The sequence below is a fragment of a genome, unplaced genomic scaffold (genome assembly GCF_019419815.1).
Source record: "Pyrus x bretschneideri cultivar Hongxiangsu unplaced genomic scaffold, Pyrus_bretschneideri_v1 Contig14, whole genome shotgun sequence".
In the NCBI taxonomy this organism is placed as follows: Eukaryota; Viridiplantae; Streptophyta; class Magnoliopsida; order Rosales; family Rosaceae; genus Pyrus; species Pyrus x bretschneideri.
Window position 1 is genome coordinate 3,308,063 of NW_025999435.1, and position 19,438 is coordinate 3,327,500.

General features: G+C 36.9%; 2 protein-coding genes and 1 long non-coding RNA gene across 4 annotated transcripts; 1 reads left to right on the forward strand and 2 right to left on the reverse strand.

Moving 5' to 3' along the window:
- Window positions 1–299: 299 nt before the first annotated feature.
- LOC125475237 lies at window positions 300–1,865 on the reverse strand. The gene is made up of 2 exons (XR_007256651.1): window positions 1,646–1,865; window positions 300–1,439 (listed from the first exon to the last, which is right to left on the reverse strand). It is a non-coding gene; the product is annotated as an uncharacterized LOC125475237 (long non-coding RNA).
- Window positions 1,866–9,451: 7,586 nt separating this feature from the next.
- On the forward strand, window positions 9,452–12,685 carry LOC125475238 (MDIS1-interacting receptor like kinase 2-like). The gene is made up of 2 exons (XM_048579802.1): window positions 9,452–11,960; window positions 12,054–12,685. Exons 1-2 carry the CDS (start codon window positions 9,479–9,481, stop codon window positions 12,422–12,424), a joined length of 2,853 nt encoding a protein of 950 aa, XP_048435759.1. The 5' UTR covers window positions 9,452–9,478; the 3' UTR covers window positions 12,425–12,685.
- Window positions 12,686–14,759: 2,074 nt separating this feature from the next.
- On the reverse strand, window positions 14,760–17,218 carry LOC125475241. Of its 2 annotated transcripts, XM_048579808.1 has the most exons (3): window positions 17,004–17,218; window positions 15,670–16,797; window positions 14,760–14,940 (listed from the first exon to the last, which is right to left on the reverse strand). In XM_048579808.1, exon 2 carries the CDS (start codon window positions 16,737–16,739, stop codon window positions 16,095–16,097), a length of 645 nt encoding a protein of 214 aa, XP_048435765.1. In that variant the 5' UTR covers window positions 16,740–16,797; window positions 17,004–17,218; the 3' UTR covers window positions 14,760–14,940; window positions 15,670–16,094. The 2 variants fall into 2 exon arrangements, with proteins under 2 accessions (XP_048435765.1, XP_048435764.1); XM_048579807.1 differs by having other exon boundaries at window positions 15,670–17,218.
- Window positions 17,219–19,438: the final 2,220 nt, after the last annotated feature.

The window sequence follows — 19,438 nt, forward strand, 5'->3', positions numbered from 1 at the left end:
TACGATTTCCTATGATTGACACGATAAGCCATAGTCACGATATTCACATAACGTTGCATATTCATTTTTCATAGGAGTAACAAGATTTTCTCCCAGCTCTAATACACCTTTTATGTTCTTCCTGTCCAAAACTATGTTGGAGAAGATTTCATAAGAAACATGTCCAGAATCAGTCATTAGCAGATTGATTATTCATGAAACGAAACGTAGATGTCGAAACAAACAGTGATAAACTGAGTACTACTGTTCGCCAACGTCTGAAAATTGAAACCAAAACTAGTGTGCTGAAAGAAATGACAAGAACAAAAGCAAGTGCAATCAGAACTATTGGGAACTTCATGTACATTCATATGTATATTGTCTACACATTTCCTCAACATTGACAAAAGTACGGAGTAAGACCACCAGCTAGACGAAATAACAGAATGAAAACTATTCTATCCACAACAATAACAACAAAAAAGCTTTTTCCCACTAAGTAGGGTCGGCTATATGAATCCTAGAACGCCATTGCGCTCGGTTCTATGTCACGTCTTCCGTGTAAATAAAAAGACTGAAAACTAATAAACTAACTATGATTAAACCGGAAGTCGGAAAGAAAAAGCTGAAAGGTAACCGTGCTCATCTGAATTCTTGAACTCTACTAGTAGTATAAAAACAAGAGCTGACGCTAATAGCTTGACAACTTGATTCAGGCAAGACGTGTATACTCCGTGTAAAGTCCTCTTCCTCCTGCTCCGCTTCTAGATGATGATGATGGTGAGCAAGCAAATCAAGAGAAAATGGAGAACCGAGGCCCGTGGCCTTCCTATGTTTCCAACCACAACTGGCAAAATAATGATTTGAAAAGGAGGGAATGGGATGATGGTGATGAGCAGAGTAGTGTGATCAGGCTCAGTAGCTTGATGTACATGATCTTGATTTGGGTCTTCATCATCCTCTCCTCCAATATGATTAAACAATTCAGTGATCAAGTCCTCATCATCCAACCCTCTTTCATCCGTGGTTCTTGGCCCCTCCTCAAGTTCTCCTCAATCCCATGATGATGATGACCAAGATGAGTAGTCAGCCGAGGGACACCAGCAGCCTCGTCTGCAGCAGAGGCCGCAACAGCAGAATCAGGCAGAAGCTCAAAGTCGTCAATTAAGGATCTTAACATATCATCATCCAAGCAATCATTTGCTTCGGTGGTGCTGCTTGAGGACCCCTCGTGATGAAGTAGATCATCAAGCTCCCTAATCGAGTCCTCCATTACCAAAAGATCATCATCCGAATCATGAGTCCTCTGCCTCTTGACCGTATCACCCAAAACCGTAACGGTATCATCGGAATCAGAATCAGGGAAACGCGGACAGTGGGCCTCAAATCTTGACCCCTCATCTCCAATTTTCCAATTTCTTCACGAAACACAAGACAAACAGACGAAAGCAGTGTGCTTTCTGCGAAAACCAAAAACCTAAGTGGATAATGTGGAAGAAGAAAAAGCAACACTTTCCAAACACAAGGGCTAATAAAGAAGATCAGCGAAGAGTGCGACTGAATTGATTATACAGGATTTGGGGATTAGGGTTTCTTGTTACAGTGCTAGACAGACAGAAATTAACGATACCGAGAAATAAAACAGAAGAAAAGGCAAGAACTGAACCTGGAACTGGGAACAAGTCGTTGACTTTCTGCTCAAAGAAGAGGATGTATTCGTCCCCAAATTTGAATCGAGCTTCCAATTTCTGCTCAGAGAGAGATCAAGCGAGAGAGAGAGAGAGAGAGAGCAACAAATTTGAATTGGGCTTCGAATTCGGACGCACACAGAGAGAACGCAACAACGCAACACGATCGTTTGAGCGAGAGAGAGAGAGAGAGAGCGATCCAGAGATCCAGTGAGGGAGTGGGATGGGGGTTTTGAAATTTAAAGAAGGGAAACTATGACCGTTGGGGAATAGTACCGCTTAAACGCGGGTTTCATCACGTGCCGTTTTCCCTCTGCTCTTCGGCGCCTGCGAGTGGGAACCACTCCCCAAAGGGCCCGGCCTGGCAATTCTGACACAACCAGATAATCTGACACGACATGACACGACACGAAATTAACAGGTCTTCGGGTCGACACGATAACGAATCGGATCATTATCGGGTAACCTCATAAGCACCTGTTAAGATAACGGGTTGATTGGGCATACACGTAGGTAACACGATACACGATAAGCAGAATATTATTTTTATAATTTTATAACCCTAAAAAAATACAGTAATAATTATATATATTAATTTAACAATTTTATACCCCTAAAAACTATAATATATATGTATATATATTAAATTTACTATAATAATTATACCCCCAAAATATTAACTATCTATAATAATTATATATATATATATATATATATTAAATTTTGAATTAAATTTTATAAAAACTATAATAATTATTAATTAATATGCATTCATTGATTTGATTCCATAATTGATAATTCCATTCCATTCCCTGCAGTGCCGCCCTTTTTGAAGAAAAAGGGAGGGAAAATGAAAGTGATAAGAAAAGTTGAAAAGGAAACATTAAGAGAGGGAATTAGGGAAAGATGGGTAGGCACCGTAGGCTGTCAGATGGAAAAGTGAAAATTATAAGAAAAGTTGAAAAGTAAACAAAAAAGAGAGGGAAAAATGAAAATTAATAGAAGTGGTGAGATTTTTTTTTTTTTTAAGTTATTAACTTTTTATCACATATATGACATATCTCACTATTTTTATAATGACTCACATGATATACTCCTCCGTATACCAATCAATTATATGTACAAAATAAATAGATTTAAATCTACTTAATAAATATATATACACACACACACACACCATTGAACTTGATGGGATACGAATTCTCCGAAACTAATTTCAACGATCCCAACCGTCAAACTTATTTGTATATGCTTCGAGATCACATCAGCAAAAAATTGCAAAAAACAAACATTTAGATATCAAGTAACGGGACAAAGCTTTTCGACGGTTATAAACGAAAAATCACTATTTAACGGCTATTTTAACTTCGATTTTGATGATTTTTTACAGCTACACTCATTGACCCTATATGAATACAATGAATGAATTTGATCTTCAATTTAAAATATTTACACAAGTGGATACCACAAAATCTTATGTTATACTTGATGAAAGTATAAATAAACTCCAAGTGTTAGTCAATCTATTGTTTTTATGGGATACGAATTCTCCGAAACTAATTTCAACGATCCCAACCGTCAAACTTGTTTGTATATGCTTTGAGATCATATCAGCAAAAAATCACAAAAAACAAACATTCAGAGATCAAGTAACGGGACAAAACTTTTTGACGGTTATAAATGAAAAATCACGATTTAACGGTTATTTTAACTCCGATTTTGATAATTTTTTACAGCTACACTCCTTGACCCTATATGAATACAATGAATAAATTCGATCTTCAATTTAAAATATTTACACAAGTGAATACCATAAAATCTTATGTTATACTTAATGAAAGTATAAATAAACTCTTAAGTGTTAGTCAATCTATCGTTTTGATGGGATACGAATTATCCGAAACTAATTTCAACGATCCCAACCGTCAAACTTGTTTGTATATGCATCGAGATCACATCAACAAAAAATCACAAAAGACAAACATTCAGAGATCAAGTAACAGGACAAAGCTTTTCAACGGTTATAAACGAAAAATCACGATTTAACGGTTATTTTAACTCCGATTTTGATGATATTTTACAACTACACTCCTTGACCCTATATGAATACAATGAATAAATTTGATCTTCAATTTAAAATATTTACACTGGTGGATACCACAAAATCTTATATTATATTTAATGAAAGTATAAATAAACTTTAAGTGTTAATCAATCTATCGTTTTGATGGGATACAAATTCTCTAAAAACTAATTTCAATGATCATAACCGTTAAACTTGTTTGTATATGCTTTGAGATCACATCAGCAAAAAATCACAAAAAAAAAAACATTCAGAGATCAAGTAACGGGACAAAAATTTTCGACGGTTATAAACGAAAAATCACGATTTAACGGTTATTTTAACTCTGATTTTGATGATTTTTTACAATTACACTTCTTGACCCTATATGAATATAATGAATGAACTCGATCTTCAATTTAAAATATTTACACTAGTGGATACCACAAAATCTTATATTATACTTAATGAAAGTATAAATAAAATCTAAGTGTTAGTGAATCTATTGTTTTGATAGGATACGCATTCTATGAAACTAGTTTCAACGATCCAACCGTCAAACATGTTTGTATATGCTTCGAGATCGCATACGTCAAAAATTTCAAAAAAAAAACATTCAGAGATCAAGTAACGGGCCAAAACTTTTCGACGGTTATCAACGAAAAATCACGATTTAACAGTTATTTTAACTCCAATTTTGATGATTTTTTACAACTACACTCCTTGACCCTATATGAATACAATGAATGAATTCGATCTTCAATTTAAAATATTTACACAAGTGGATACCACAAAATCTTATGTTATGTTTAATAAAGTATAAATAAACTCTAAGTGTTAGTGAATCTATTGTTTTGATAGGATACGCATTCTACGAAACTAGTTTCAACGATCCAACCGTCAAACATGTTTGTATATGCTTCGAGATCGCATACGCTAAAAATTTCAAAAAAAAAACATTCAGAGATCAAGTAACGGGACAAAACTTTTCGACGGTTATCAACGAAAAATCACGATTTAACGGTTATTTTAACTCCGATTTTAATAGTTTTTTACAGCTACACTCCTTGACCCTATATGAATATCATGAATGAACTCGATCTTCAATTTAAAATACTTAAACTACTGGATACCACAAAATCTTATATTATACTTAATGAAAGTATGAATAAACTTTCAAGTGTTAGTGAATTTATCATTTTAATGGGATACGCATTCTATGAAACTAATTTCAACGATCCAACCGTCAAACGTGTTTGTATATATTTCGAGATCACATAAACCAAAAATTGAAAAAAACAAACATTCAGATATCAAGTAACGGGACAAAAGTTTCGACGGTTATCATTGAAAAATCATGATTTAACAAATATTTTAACTCCGATTTTAATGATTTTTTACAGCCACACTCCTTGACCCTATATGAATACAATGAATGAATTCGATCTTCAATTTAAAATATTTACACTAGTGGATACTATAAAATCTTATGTTATACTTAATGAAAGTATAAATAAACTCTTAAAAGTGTTAGTGAATCTATCATTTTGATGGGATACGCATTCTACAAAATTAATTTCAACGATCCAATCGTCAAAGTTATTTATATATGCTTCAAGATCGTATACGCTAAAAATTGCAAAAAAGAAACATTCAGAGATCAAGTAAAGGGACAAAACATTTCGACGGTTATTAATGAAAAATCACGATTTAACGGTTATTTTAACTCCGATTTTGATGATTTTTTTACAACTACACTCCTTGACCCTATACAAATACAATGACTAAACTCGATCTTCAATTTAAAATATTTACACAAGTGGATACCACAAAATCTTATGTTATGCTTAATGAAAGTATGAATAAATTCTTAAGTGTTAGTGAATCTATTGTTTTGATGGGATACTATTCTATGAAACTAGTTTCAACGATCCAACCATCAAACATGTTTGTATATACTTTGAGATTGCATACGCCAAAAATTTCAAAAAAAAAACATTCAGAGATAAAGTAATGGGACAAAACTTTTCGACAGTTATCAACGAAAAATCACGATTTAACTGTTATTTTAACTCCGATTTTGATGATTTTTTACAGCTACAGTCCATGACCCTATATGAATACAATGAATGAAATTGATCTTCAATTTAAAATATTTACCCACGTAGATACCACAAAATCTTATGTTATACTTAATTAAAGTATAAATAAACTCCAAGTGTTAGTGAATCTATCGTTTTGATGGGATACGCATTCTACGAATAATTTCAATGATCCAACCGTCAAACTTGTTTGTATATGCTTCAAGATCGCATACACCAAAAATCGCAAAAACCAAATATTCAGAGATGAATTCAATCTTCAATTTAAAATATTTACACTATTGATACCACAAAATCTTATGTCATGATGATCGATGAAAATTGAGGATTTTGTAAAAGGAATAACATGCAAGCTCTGAGTTCCATTGGCAAGGTTTAAACTTTTGAGAAAGGCTTCACAACCTTGAAAACAAAAACTTTTTCATTTTGCATATCCTTGCACATTTAATATTTTGTAATAGATTAGTAGTGTATGGATGTTTGTTTATTAGACTCTTATTTTCAAGTGTAGATGTAGTACTTAAACGACAAATGTGTTTTAATGTTTTGAAGTAATATTTATGTGGCAATGTGTGGTATGTGCAAATTTAAGAAAAAAAATATTTTTCTTAACGGGTCGGGTCACTTTACCTGTTGGGTAAAGTGACCCGACCTGTTAAGGATCCGTTAAGATAACGGGTGTGACACGACACGACCCGTTAAGATAACAGGTGTTACACGAAAACGACACGAACACGGCAGACACGACCCGTTTGCCAGGCCTAGCCCAACCCAACCACATTGTGTATCGAATGACTAAATTACCCACGAATTTCAAATCATGCAGATCGCAGAGCTCGGGGTATTTTAGTCAAACCAAAAACTCAAAAGCTCAAAGGATCGCAGAATCGTATCACTCTCTTGGTTACGAGTTGATTGTTTGATCCAGATGTATAGAAGCGTGGTGTTTGGTAGTACGCGATGCGAGTAAGGTGTTCAATAAGATTTTGAAGTCGATAGAAGTAATCGCTGAATTTGTCCACCATCATTTATTTTGAGTTATTCAGTAAAAAATCGTATTAAGTATGGATAAAATGACGAAAATGCTCTCAATTTAATAAACAATGAGCGAAAATAATTTAATAAAAATTAAGGATATTTTTAACATTTTATATTTATCTGATGAAAATTTTACACAGAATAACTAAAATGATTGATGGCGGACAAACTCAGAGACTACTTCTATGGAACTCAAATCTCAATGAACGAAGTGATGAATTATGCTAATCTCAATAACCATTTTAACTATAAAACTTTAATAGACCAAAATTGTACAATTCCTCCTTCGTATTATTTCCACACACCTTTATTCCCAGCCCATCAAATTTCCTCAAGCATTAATATACTATTTTGCCATGATTTTCTAATTATTTAGACAAAACATTTTCCAAACATCGATTGTACACATGTTTAATGACTTTGAAACAAAAAATGGCCACATGTTAATTAGCAAAATATATTTCAAGTAAAAATAGGATAGAATTGGCCAGTATCCTGAGCATCATCAACAAAGGTTAGGACAGAACAATACAAAACGAAACATGAATTACCAAGAATTCCACCAACTCACATAAAAGTGTTAATAAAAGTTAACTTTCAATGGTGTATCTGAAACTAAAACTAATCATGTTTTCACTTTGCACCACTCAATTCAACATAATTAATTAATATACTTCCAGACATTACAGGACCAGTGACCCAGCACCGAGCCCTACACCGGGCCATGAAAATTAAATTCAAACGAGCATATTTTAGTTTATTCAGAGCCCCGTATCCTGTGTAGCACCCAAACATAACATTGCATTAATGTTATCCAACGTGATCCAAAGCAATCTAACCCTCCCTCCTAATCCAATCCGAGTTACCAAACATGACCTGAGGAAAAAATTTAAGAGGATTTCAAACGCTAGACACACTAACCCATGCACACACGCGTAACTCGCGCATAAAACCTATTACCAAAAATGTTAATATTTCCCCACAATTTATCACATTAAATCCCCTTGCATACCAAAAGCAGTGGAAGTTATCGAATCAGCACACGAAAATTAGTGAAAAATAAGGGTTAGAGAAGGAGAAGAAAAACATAATACTCTAATTATGACAAGCACATAATGAAGGGGTATTCTTACCAGTGCCACAGTCAAAACAAAATATGACTCACCTATAGAGATAAGTTTTCGCTGAGATATTAAATACCAAAAGTTACAAAAGGAAACTTACATTCCAGCAAAATCCATAGGAGCAGAGGCAAGATACATCATAATTTTCATTATCACCAACAAAATTAACAGCATATTCACAACCCGGATAAGGACACCACTTGGTCTAGCAGCAAAGAAAAAGAATTACAAATCATGGTGAGAAAAATGGAAAAATATGAAGGAAGAAAAATGATATTCATAAATTCCACTATACCACACAAGAGTAATAGAGAGGAATTGAAAAGAAAATAAACCACTAATAAAAAAATGATACTCATATATTCACACTCACACGCTCACACAGGCACAGGAGTAATTGAAAAGAAAAGAAACCACCAATCATTTTTCAATATAGTAATTAAAATTGGGGATACTTTGAATGCGGTCCCTAATTCTTAACACTCTTTGACTAAAACCTTAATGGTATTCAAAGTTTGATCAAAGTCCCTTGAATTTGTACACCTCATTATATTACTATTGATATATATATTTTTATAGTTTTGACATTAATTGTTTGATATTTTATGACATTTATAATCCTATAAATTTAAAATCCCTCATTATGATACTATTAAAAATGGCTACAATAAAAAAATTCAAACATTTTGATTGAATAAATGGATAAAAACTATGTAACAATAAGAAATAATAGTGTTAAAAAAAATTGGTACATTTCTCATATAACAAAGTGTTAAAAAAAAACAGATGGCAAAAGAATGTAGCCATAGTGTTAAAAAAATTGGTACATTTCACATATAACAAAGTGGTAAATTAGTAAAGTAGAATGGGTACATTATAAATAAAATAGGGTACAAATAAAAGATTAAAAAATTATGAGTACAAATGAAATTTTAAAAAATAAGGGCACAAAAAGAAATTAATACATGGGTACAAATTAAAACTAAATATAAAATACTACAAATTTAAAAAAAGGTTACAAATTAAAAGTGGATACAAACTAAAAATATAAATATATGATACAAAGTTTAGCCATAAATATAAATATACCATACGTAATTTTTCTGTTATAGAGTACAACTTTTTCTCCTGCCATTTAATGCATAGAAAATAAAACATGCACAATTGCTTGCAAGCAAACACAAAGTCACGGTTGCTGCAATTTCCTTGTAGCATTCACATGGCCTTCAATTGTGGTCATATTGAAGACTAATACTATTCAAAAATTCCAAGCGTCAACTCCACGCTTGACGGGAAGACTTGACCGACCGGGTCAGTCAACACTGGCACCATACTGCTCTTGATTGAGTTGAAAATCCTTTCAGAAATTCCAAGCGTAAAGAAAGGATTAGAAACTCTGCACCTCCAAAGTTGTTACTAGCTCCCATATTTATTTGTGACGCATACAGACTGGCGAAAAAACATATCATACTGCAACTCAAAACCATGACATTTCTTTATATGCTCCTGCTGCTGTCCGCATTGCCACTGATCAAAACGACATCAATAGCGCCAAGAAAACAAGCAGAATCGCTCGTCAAATGGAAGGACGGCTGGTCTTCATCATGGCCACTCAATTCATGGTCCCTCACCAACCTCAACAGCCTCTGCAAGTGGACTGCCATTTCCTGCTCCCAAACCAGAACAGTCTCCAAAATAGACCTCTCCAATATGGCAATTGACGGAACACTGTCGCTTTTCGACTTTCCCTCATTTCCAAATCTCACCCACTTCAATCTAAATGGAAACTATTTCGATGGGCCTATACCATCTGAGATTGACCAGGTAACAGAGCTTCAGTATCTAAATCTCCGCGACAACAGGCTCTCTGGTACCATCCCTTATCAACTGAGCAATCTCAAAAAGGTACGGTACATGGACCTTGGATTAAACTATTTTAACAATACTGATCAAGATTGGTCAGAATTTGCAGGCATGCCCTCATTGACCTACCTTGCTATGTCTATGCAACGTGATAGTCTATATCATTCAGAATTCCCAGAATTTATATCTCAATGCCGGAACTTGACGTTCCTCGACTTGTCTCAAAATAAATTGAATGGCCAAATTCCACCTTCGATAGGCCAACTCAGGGAGCTCCAGTACCTTGATCTTTCATACAACTCCTTAAGCTCTTCTATCCCTTCTGAGCTCGGTCTTTGTACAAACCTCACCCACTTGTTCTTGGCTTTCAATGAACTCAACGGGGAACTGCCTCTGTCCTTGTCCAATCTGAACAACCTCGTCGAATTGGGTTTAGCTAATAACCATATCTCTGGCACGATTCCACCTTCGATAGGCCAACTCAGGGGGCTCCAATACCTCAATCTTTCATACAACTCCTTAAACTCTTCCATCCCTTCTGAGCTTGGTCTTTGTACAAACCTCACCCACTTGTCCCTGGCTTCCAATCAACTCAACGGGGAACTGCCTCTGTCCTTGTCCAATCTGAACAACCTCGTCGAATTGAGTTTAGCTTATAACCGATTTTCAGGCACGATTCCGGACAATATAGGTTTGATTTCTGGTCTTCAAAGTATTGACCTGAGAATGAATCATCTGGAAGGGAAAATTCCATCCTCTGTAGGCCAAATCAGGGAGCTCCAGTACCTTAATCTTTCATACAACTCCTTAAACTCATCAATCCCTTCTGAACTTGGCCTTCGTACAAACCTCACCCACTTGTCCTTGTCTTCCAATAAACTCAATGGGGAACTGCCTCTGTCCTTGTCCAATCTGAGCAACCTCGTTGAATTGGGCTTAGATAATAATCTATTTACTGGTCAAATCCTTCCTTCTCTGGTCTCCAATTGGATTAATATGGAATCTTTGCAACTTCAGTCCAATGAACTCAGTGGGGAGATTCCGACGGAAGTTGGAAATATGAACTTTCTGTTGACGCTCAATCTAAGAAGGAACCACTTGACAGGAGTGGTCCCTCAGATTCTAGGCAATTTAGCTCTGCTTAAGCTGCTCGATTTGTCACACAACCATCTTTCGGGGCAAATCCCATCATTTGTCAACACGATTTTTCTTCGTGATGTTAATTTTTCTTATAACAACTTGACTGGCCGAATCCCATGCGTTTTCCAATGGGCACCAGAAAATGCTTTTGTTGGAAACTCTGGGTTGCATGGGTATGTAGACTCGTGTGTAGACAGTATACCCCCTCGGCACAACAGAAATTTCAAAAAGGATAACAAAAGAGTTCTAATTGGTATCCTTGTGCCTGTTTGTGGTTTATTAATGGTTACAACTATCATTGGTCTTATGTTCCGTAAAAAATCCAGTCTCGTTTTGAACAAAGTCAACACTTCTGAAAACTTTGAGAGTTTGGAGTCGATGATATTGCAAGAGGAAGTAAAGTTTACGTTTGCGGAAGTTGTGAAGGCTGTAGATGACTTTCATGAGAAGTACTGCATTGGGGTAGGAGGGTTTGGAAGGGTTTACAAGGCAGAGTTGCAATCAGGCCAAGTTGTTGCAGTTAAAAGGCTTAACATGTCAGACTCTAATGATATTCCAACAATCAATCTCCATAGCTTTCAGAATGAAATCCAAACTTTGACAAGCATCCGGCACCGGAACATCATAAGGCTCTACGGCTTCTGTTCAAGAAGGGGTTGCATATTCTTGCTTTATGAATACTTAGAGAAAGGAAGCTTGGGAAAAGTTTTGTATGGAGTTGAAGGTGTTAATGAACTCGTTTGGGCAACTAGAGTCAAAATTGTGCAAGGACTTGCTCATGCACTTTCTTACTTGCACCATGATTGCTCTCCACCAATTGTGCACCGTGACATAACCGTTAACAATGTATTGCTTGAGTCTGATTTCGAGGTTCGTCTCTCAGATTTCGGAATAGCCAGGTTATTGAGTACTGATTCATCCAACTGGACAGATATTGCTGGTTCATTTGGCTACATAGCACCAGGTAATGTAAACTTAATTTGTACATTTATGGTTCATCTTTTTGCTTATTGGGATATGTTTTAAGGTAGCCTGTTTTGTTTTTATTGATATGCAGAGCTTGCATACACTATGCGTGTTACGGATAAATGTGATGTATATAGCTTTGGAGTGGTGGCGCTCGAAGTCATGATGGGAAGGCACCCAGGAGATATGCTAGAGTCCCAGCTACAAGAATCATCAAAATCAAGGAGGGACAATGTAGAATTGCTCCTGAAAGATTTGTTAGACCAAAGGTTGGAACCGCCAACCAATGAATCTGCAAAGGCAGTGGTGCTCGTAGTGACAATGGCCTTGGCTTGTGTACGAACGTGTCCAGCGTCCAGACCTACGATGTTATTTACGGCACAAAAACTCTCAGCTCAAACCTTGCCTTGCCTTCCCAAACCATTTGGTATGTTGACAATCAACAAGCTAATGGCAGTATAAATAATAAAACAAAAAAGAAAAAGAAGAAAAGGGCGAATAGCTCAAACTTCCCTTTTGTATTCCTGCCACTCGCAGTTCCATCTAATTTCTCATGTAATACATCTTCAGTACTGTAATACTCATCTGTATGATTTGTCGAATGTGGATTAATGTGTGATGAATTTTCTTAATCGTAATTGCATTAAACCGATAATCCATAATGTGTCAAAATAACTCCACAATTAATAAAAAAACTTGAATTATGGATTTGTGTCCTTCCTCTAGTTCAAAGAGCTACCCTAAAAAATTGAACCTGCATGGATCATTTTCGCCATGGATTATTTTGAAAGCAAACACATATGGAACTACAGGATGCAATCTGACCTTGCATCTTTGAACCATGTCGCGCGTCGAAGTACATTTGATCTTCCAGGCATTCTTAAACTTTTCCGCTATGTCGAATATAGGTTTGTGCCTTTCCTCTCTAAATCTGCAACAGCCAGAACTGCTTTCACATTCACACTACAGAACAATAGAAGACACTTTGACACGACAATCTGTTAAATTAGCAAATGGGAAAGTGGTGGAATAACACCGTAGTATTGTGAGCAAGTCTCCCGCGTAGATCTATAGCTTCTGTGCGTTAAACCATCCACATAATGATAAAACAGCAAATCTATAGCTTCTGTGCGTTAAACCAAATCCCATCAGGAGTTGTTCTCATAATCTATAGCTTCTACACTGATTCATCAAACCAAAAGCACATATGGATTGGAGACAGTATAGTATCTGCTTACCGGTTGACTGGCTTCAAACGATTTTAAGCTGAAAATTTCTCGCAAAACTAATAAACAAGAAAAGAGAATGCAGCAATAGGGATTACAGTGAAATGTAAACAACCTACAAATAAGTTGACTGTGCAGAAGTCGCTGAAAGGGCGAAAATAACTGGATGAGATGTGACCCTTATCATGTTCAACTTCTATCGTCAGGTGATACTTTCAGGCCACGCTTTGCCTTAAACCAACTGTATATGATTGTTAAAAGACCGACCAAGACTGTTATAAGCGTCCAGATTTTCACTTTTTGGTTCATTCATCTACGCAATGAGACACGTTCTAACAAAGAGACGCATGCAGTAAGAAATCATCTTCGTTGAATTCTGAATCAACTCGCTTGTGTCCATCAAACTCAACAAGGCCCATGTTATACTTATGCCCTTCCGGGGTGACATGGAAAAGTTATTCCAGTTTGCTTCTGAATTCCAATCCGTTTTCTGCTCAAACGGCCAGAAAAGCGATTCATCAATAGTAGTTAGATCTTCCAAATCTTCAGCTTCAGACGCATGTCCTAATGCAAAATCACACCAGAATTAGATGACTGAAAGTTATAACCCCAGCAACTACTTCTGTAAGATGGGCTGGGAAAATCAGACACAAACCAATCTGACTTTGAATCTGTACCCGGCCTCCAAATCAAATCTCAAAGATCATCATCATGTTTTCTCTCACTACCTCTCTATCTGACCCTGCAGTGCAGCAGGGCAGACGCCTAACAAACTGCAAAACCACAATCAACACTTTGAAGAACTCTTCAAAATGAGATAATTTTAATACACTTCACCACTTCATACCAAAAAGTGCATACATAGACAACATGAAACAACAAATATGCCACAATTTGAAGCATGAAAAGGCAAGCATACCTTGCCTGCAGATAAGATACTATCGGAGGGAGGAACAGAAAAAGGTAGGTGCATTGGCCCTCCTTGCAATATACACTCCTTGACTGTACATAAATTTGAAGGTCAATAATGTCGAATAAGAAACAAGAGTATAAAGCATAGAAGGAAGCCTTGTTCAATTTGACAAAGACAGACTTTTCTGCAATCTAAAATCACGACCTATGAGTGCCATGTTCACCATCATCGTGTACTCTCTTAATACCTGACGTGGAAAACAGGAAATTGATGACCCTTTGCAAATTTTGAATATTAAGATAATTTATATTACTTGTTCTTCTTAGTGTGTCTCTATGCATGCCAAACGATAACAAACATAAAAATAAAGCAGACACATCAGAAATGCAATTGAAGGCATTTCTTTCAAATGATCAAAATGATAGTCAAATATGGGCTGTGAGGATTGTCATGCTCTCTCAAATGCGACATACATAATATCAGAAACATCAACAGCTACTGAAACTGAAAACCTAAGAGACAGTAGCTTCAAAAACTAGTCCCACATGATGAAGAAATCTACACCAAAAGAAATGCAAGTACACAGGAAACAGCATGTGAGCTCCGCATCCTACCTCGTACTTAAAGAGATGCGATTTGTAAAGAAAGAATAAAGTGCTTCATTTTTTAGAATCCCGACCATCCTGTTGAGCAGAGAAATTAAAGAACTCATAGGGAATCGATGTGAAAACGAAGTGCCGGTTGTTGACTACCTGACGCCCTCCCCCTCCTCCTTTATCAGGGCTTGGGACCGGCAGCGTAAGATAAACTTACACAGGCGGAGTTAGAGAAATAAAGAACTGTAAAAAGAAAATCAGTTATGGGCAAGATGTCAAGACCAATAGAACTGTAAAAGCAAAACAGTCCAAAAACACAACTAAGGACAACAGCGAGAAACTTGCATTGCTCGTCCAAAACAGAACGTGACATATCTAATATAGACTAAGGTATGAATACTAAAAATTAAACAGAGAAAACTTACATTCCACAAAAAAATCCATAAAAACAGTGGCAAGAAACTTGATAATTGTCCTTATCGTCAACAAAACTATCAACACGTTCACAAACTGACACAGAAAACTTAACACACCATGTTACCATCAAAATTCAAGCACAATACGCAGAACATGCACATGCTCAGAAGCCACACGTGCAGAGGGAGTAATTCAAAGGAAAAGAAAACATTAATTTGATTTTCAAATTTAGTATAGTAATTGAAATCATCAACCTTGAAACCTTTTGTCAATAAAAATAAAAAGAAAGTAAGATACTTGGGTGCAAAAGAAATGTATTATAAAGCATTCAGTGCATTAAAATTGGAAACAATCCTAGAAGCACATACATACACATGACTGGGGGAAACACGGTAGACCTGAGGTGCAGCAAAATGAAAGGCACGCAATGGATCAGTACGGCAGAGAAGAAGGCCCAGGTAATCACCAATACCAAATTTGTTAATTAACTAATGAACCAAAAGAAATCAGAGCATATATACAAGGAACGGAAATAAAATCTATACTGATCATAACTGTGCTTCTATATGCACGCCATGGAAATTAGACAGCTGCTGTCACCACTACGTCCCTCTATTGATCATTCGCAGAATCGCTCATCCACAAACAGTCTGTCCAGTAATTGAACCCATCTAACAGTTGGCTGAATTCGTCAATTTGAGGCCACTCCTGGGGCAATTTACCTTCAAGCGTTGTCAACCATTCTTTAATGTCTCCACGCACTGCTTCACCATCTAAAGGATATTCCCTGCCGCCCAAGAATATCAGAGAAGAAGGAACAGCACTCATCAGTGGCACATATTCATGATCTGAAATATGAGTGGGAAAGGGCATCACATTTCCAGTAGTATAAAAACAAGGGCTGACGCTAATAGCTTGACAACTTGATTCAGGCAAGGCGTGTATACTCTGTGTAAAGTGTTCTTCCTCCTGCTCCGCTTCTAGATGATGATGATGGTGAGCAAGCAAATCAAGAGAAAATGGAGAACCGAGGCCCGTGGCCTTCCTATGTTTCCAACCACAACTGGCAAAATAATGATTTGAAAAGGAGGGAACGGGATGATGGTGATGAGCAGAGTAGTGTGATCAGGCTCAGTAGCTTGATGTACATGATCTTGATTTGGGTCTTCTTCATCCTCTCCTCCAATATGATTAAACAATTCAGTGATTAAGTCCTCCTCATCATCCAACTCTCTTTCATCCGCGGTTCTTGGCCCCTCCTCAATCTCGTGATGATGATGACCGAGATGAGTAGTCAGCCGAGGCACAACGGCAGCCTCGTCTGCAGCAGAGGCCGCAACAGCAGAATCAGGCAGAAGCTCAAACTCGTCAATTAAGGATCTTAACAGATCATCATCCAAGCAATCATTTGCTTCGGTGGTGCTGCTTGAGGACCCCTCGTGATGAAGTAGATCATCAAGCTCCCTAATCGAGTCCTCCATTACCAAAAGATCATCATCCGAATCATGAGTCCTCTGCCTCTTGACCGTATCACCCAAAACCGGAACAGCATCATCGGAATCGGAATCAGGGAAACGCGGACGCTTGAGAGAAGAGACAGTGGGCCTCAAATCTTGACCCCTCATCTCCAATTTCCAATTTCTTCACGAAACACAAGACAAACAGACGAAAGCGGTGTGCTTTCTGCGAAAACCAAAAACCTAAGTGGGTAATGTGGAAGAAGAAAAAGCAACACTTTCCAAACACAAGGGCTAATAAAGAAGATCAGCGAAGAGTGCGACTGAATTGATTATACGGGATTTGGGGATTAGGGTTTCTTGTTACAGTGCTAGACAGACAGAAATTAACGATACCGAGAAATAAAACAGAAGAAAAGGCAAGAACTGAACCTGGAACTGGGAACAAGTCGTCGACTTTCTGCTCAGAGAACAGGATGTATTCGTCCCCAAATTTGAATCGAGCTTCCAATTTCTGCTCAGAGAGAGATCAAGCGAGAGAGAGAGAGAGAGAGAGAGCAACAAATTTGAATTGGGCTTCGAATTCCGACGCACACAGAGAGAACGCAACAACGCAACACGATCGTTTGAGCGAGAGAGAGAGAGAGAGAGAGCGCGATCCAGAGATCCAGTGAGGGAGTGGGATGGGGGTTTTGAAATTTAAAGGGAAAATATGACCGTTTGGGAATAGGACCGCTAAAACGCGGGTTTCATCACGTGCCGTTTTCCCTCTGCTACTTGGCGCCTGCGAGTGGGAACCCCTCCCCAAAGGGCCCAAGCCCAACCCAACCACATTGTGTACCGAATGACTAAATTACCCTCGAATTTCAAATCATGCAGAACGCAGAGATCGGGGTATTTTAGTCAAACCAAAAACTCAAAAGCTCAAAGGATCGCAGAATCGTATCACTGTCTACGTTACGAGTTGTTTGTTTGATCCAGATGTATTTGAGAAGTGTGGCGTTTGGGAGTACGCGATGCGAGTAAGGTGCTCGATAAGATTTTGACTTAGATGGAAGTAGTCGCTGAATTTATCCACTATCAATTATTTTAAATTGTTCAGTAAAAAATTCTATTAAATATAGATAAATTGATGAAAATATTCTCAATTTAATAAACAATGAGTCAAAATGATTTAATAAAAATTAAAGATATTTTTATCATTTTATACTTATCTGATGAAAATTTTACACAAAATAACCAAAATAATTGATAGCGGACAAATTCAGAGACTACTTCTATGGAACTCAAATTTCAATGATCGAAGTGATGAATTATGTTAATCTCAATGATCATTGTGGCTATAAAACTTTAATAGACCACTGAAACCAAAATTGTCCGATTCCTTCTTCGTATTATTTCCACACACATCCCATCAAATTTCCTCAAGCATTAATATACTTTTTTGCCATGATTTTCTAATAATTTAGACAAAACATTTTCCAAACACCGATTGTACACATGTTTAATGACTTCGAAACAAAAAATGGCCACATTTCAATTAGCAAAATATATTTCAAGTAAAAATAGGATAGAATAGGGCACCGTTTGAATCCGAAATTAGAAGAACCAACATTCTTGATCATACACTCGTTGAGTGCAAACTGCAAAAACCAAAACCAAAAAATGATGCGAAAAGCATCAGATATGCGATGTTTTTTCCCGTTACTCATTACTTGCTTTTAACTATTACAATGAATGCAATTCGGAATAATTTCACAGCATACGGATTCAGAAAACGAGTCCAAACACAAACGTTACTGAAACTGATACGAAAATAAATACAGCATATCAGCATTCACAATAGACAACTGCAATATACTTAAATTAGGTCGTGGAACCCCTAGTTTATAAGCACATCGATGTTATGTACAGAATAATCACATTATGTTTCCACCAACACACACAAATACCAACAGGCCAACCTTTTTTAACCTTAAACGGCATCTGCATTTTTTTCCATTTCAGACTATCATAGTTTTCGGACCAAGAATCCATCGTCTATTGTACACTTGTTCTTAGCTTGCGTTAACTTCTTTTCTCCAACAGACTTGGGAACACAGGAAGCTAGAATACTCACCAACGGTGATGGCACATGTGGCAGGCATGGAATTGTTGTACGATACTGATCACTGGTCCAAATATCCGTGCTATACAGTTCTGCTGGACCCACCACCTCGACTGGTTACCTTTCCCCTGTTGAGAATCAATGTCATTTGTAGGTGAAGTAAGTGTGTGAGGTTGGTGAAGTAAGTGGAGGTTGTAGGTGAAGTAGGTGGATGTTGTAAGTGAAGTAAGTGTGTGAGGTTGGTGAAGTAAGTGGAGGTTGTAGGTGAAGTAGGTGGATGTTGTAGGTGAAGTAAGTGTGTGGTGTAGCTTTCATTTGGTTTGCTATAAATACCCAAGTCCCCAAGCATTGTATATCATCCAAGGAAAAACAAAGCCTAGAGCTAAATAAGAGAAGCTTTGCTAATTAGTTTGTTTTGTGAGCTTTCTTTAAGAGTGTGCTCTATTTCTTCTTCTTGAGATCATTAGAGTTATCTTGGATACTCTTCTTATTCAACAATTGGTATCTAGAGCCAAGTCAGTCAGGGATCGTTCTTGGTAGAGCATTGGTTGTAAAGTCTCTTGAAATTCCAGTATGCTCTGTGGTTGCAGTTTTGACTGATCTTCCACATCAGAAAAGATTTCTTGAGATTATTGCTGGGGTTATCACAAACCTTGAGAGGGAGCTTCTTTGTGTCGAGAGTAGTGTATTACTCTGCACGGTAGTCACTCAAGCTTGTTCGGTGTAGTCAAAGTCTTGCCGATACGATGGGTGATCTTCA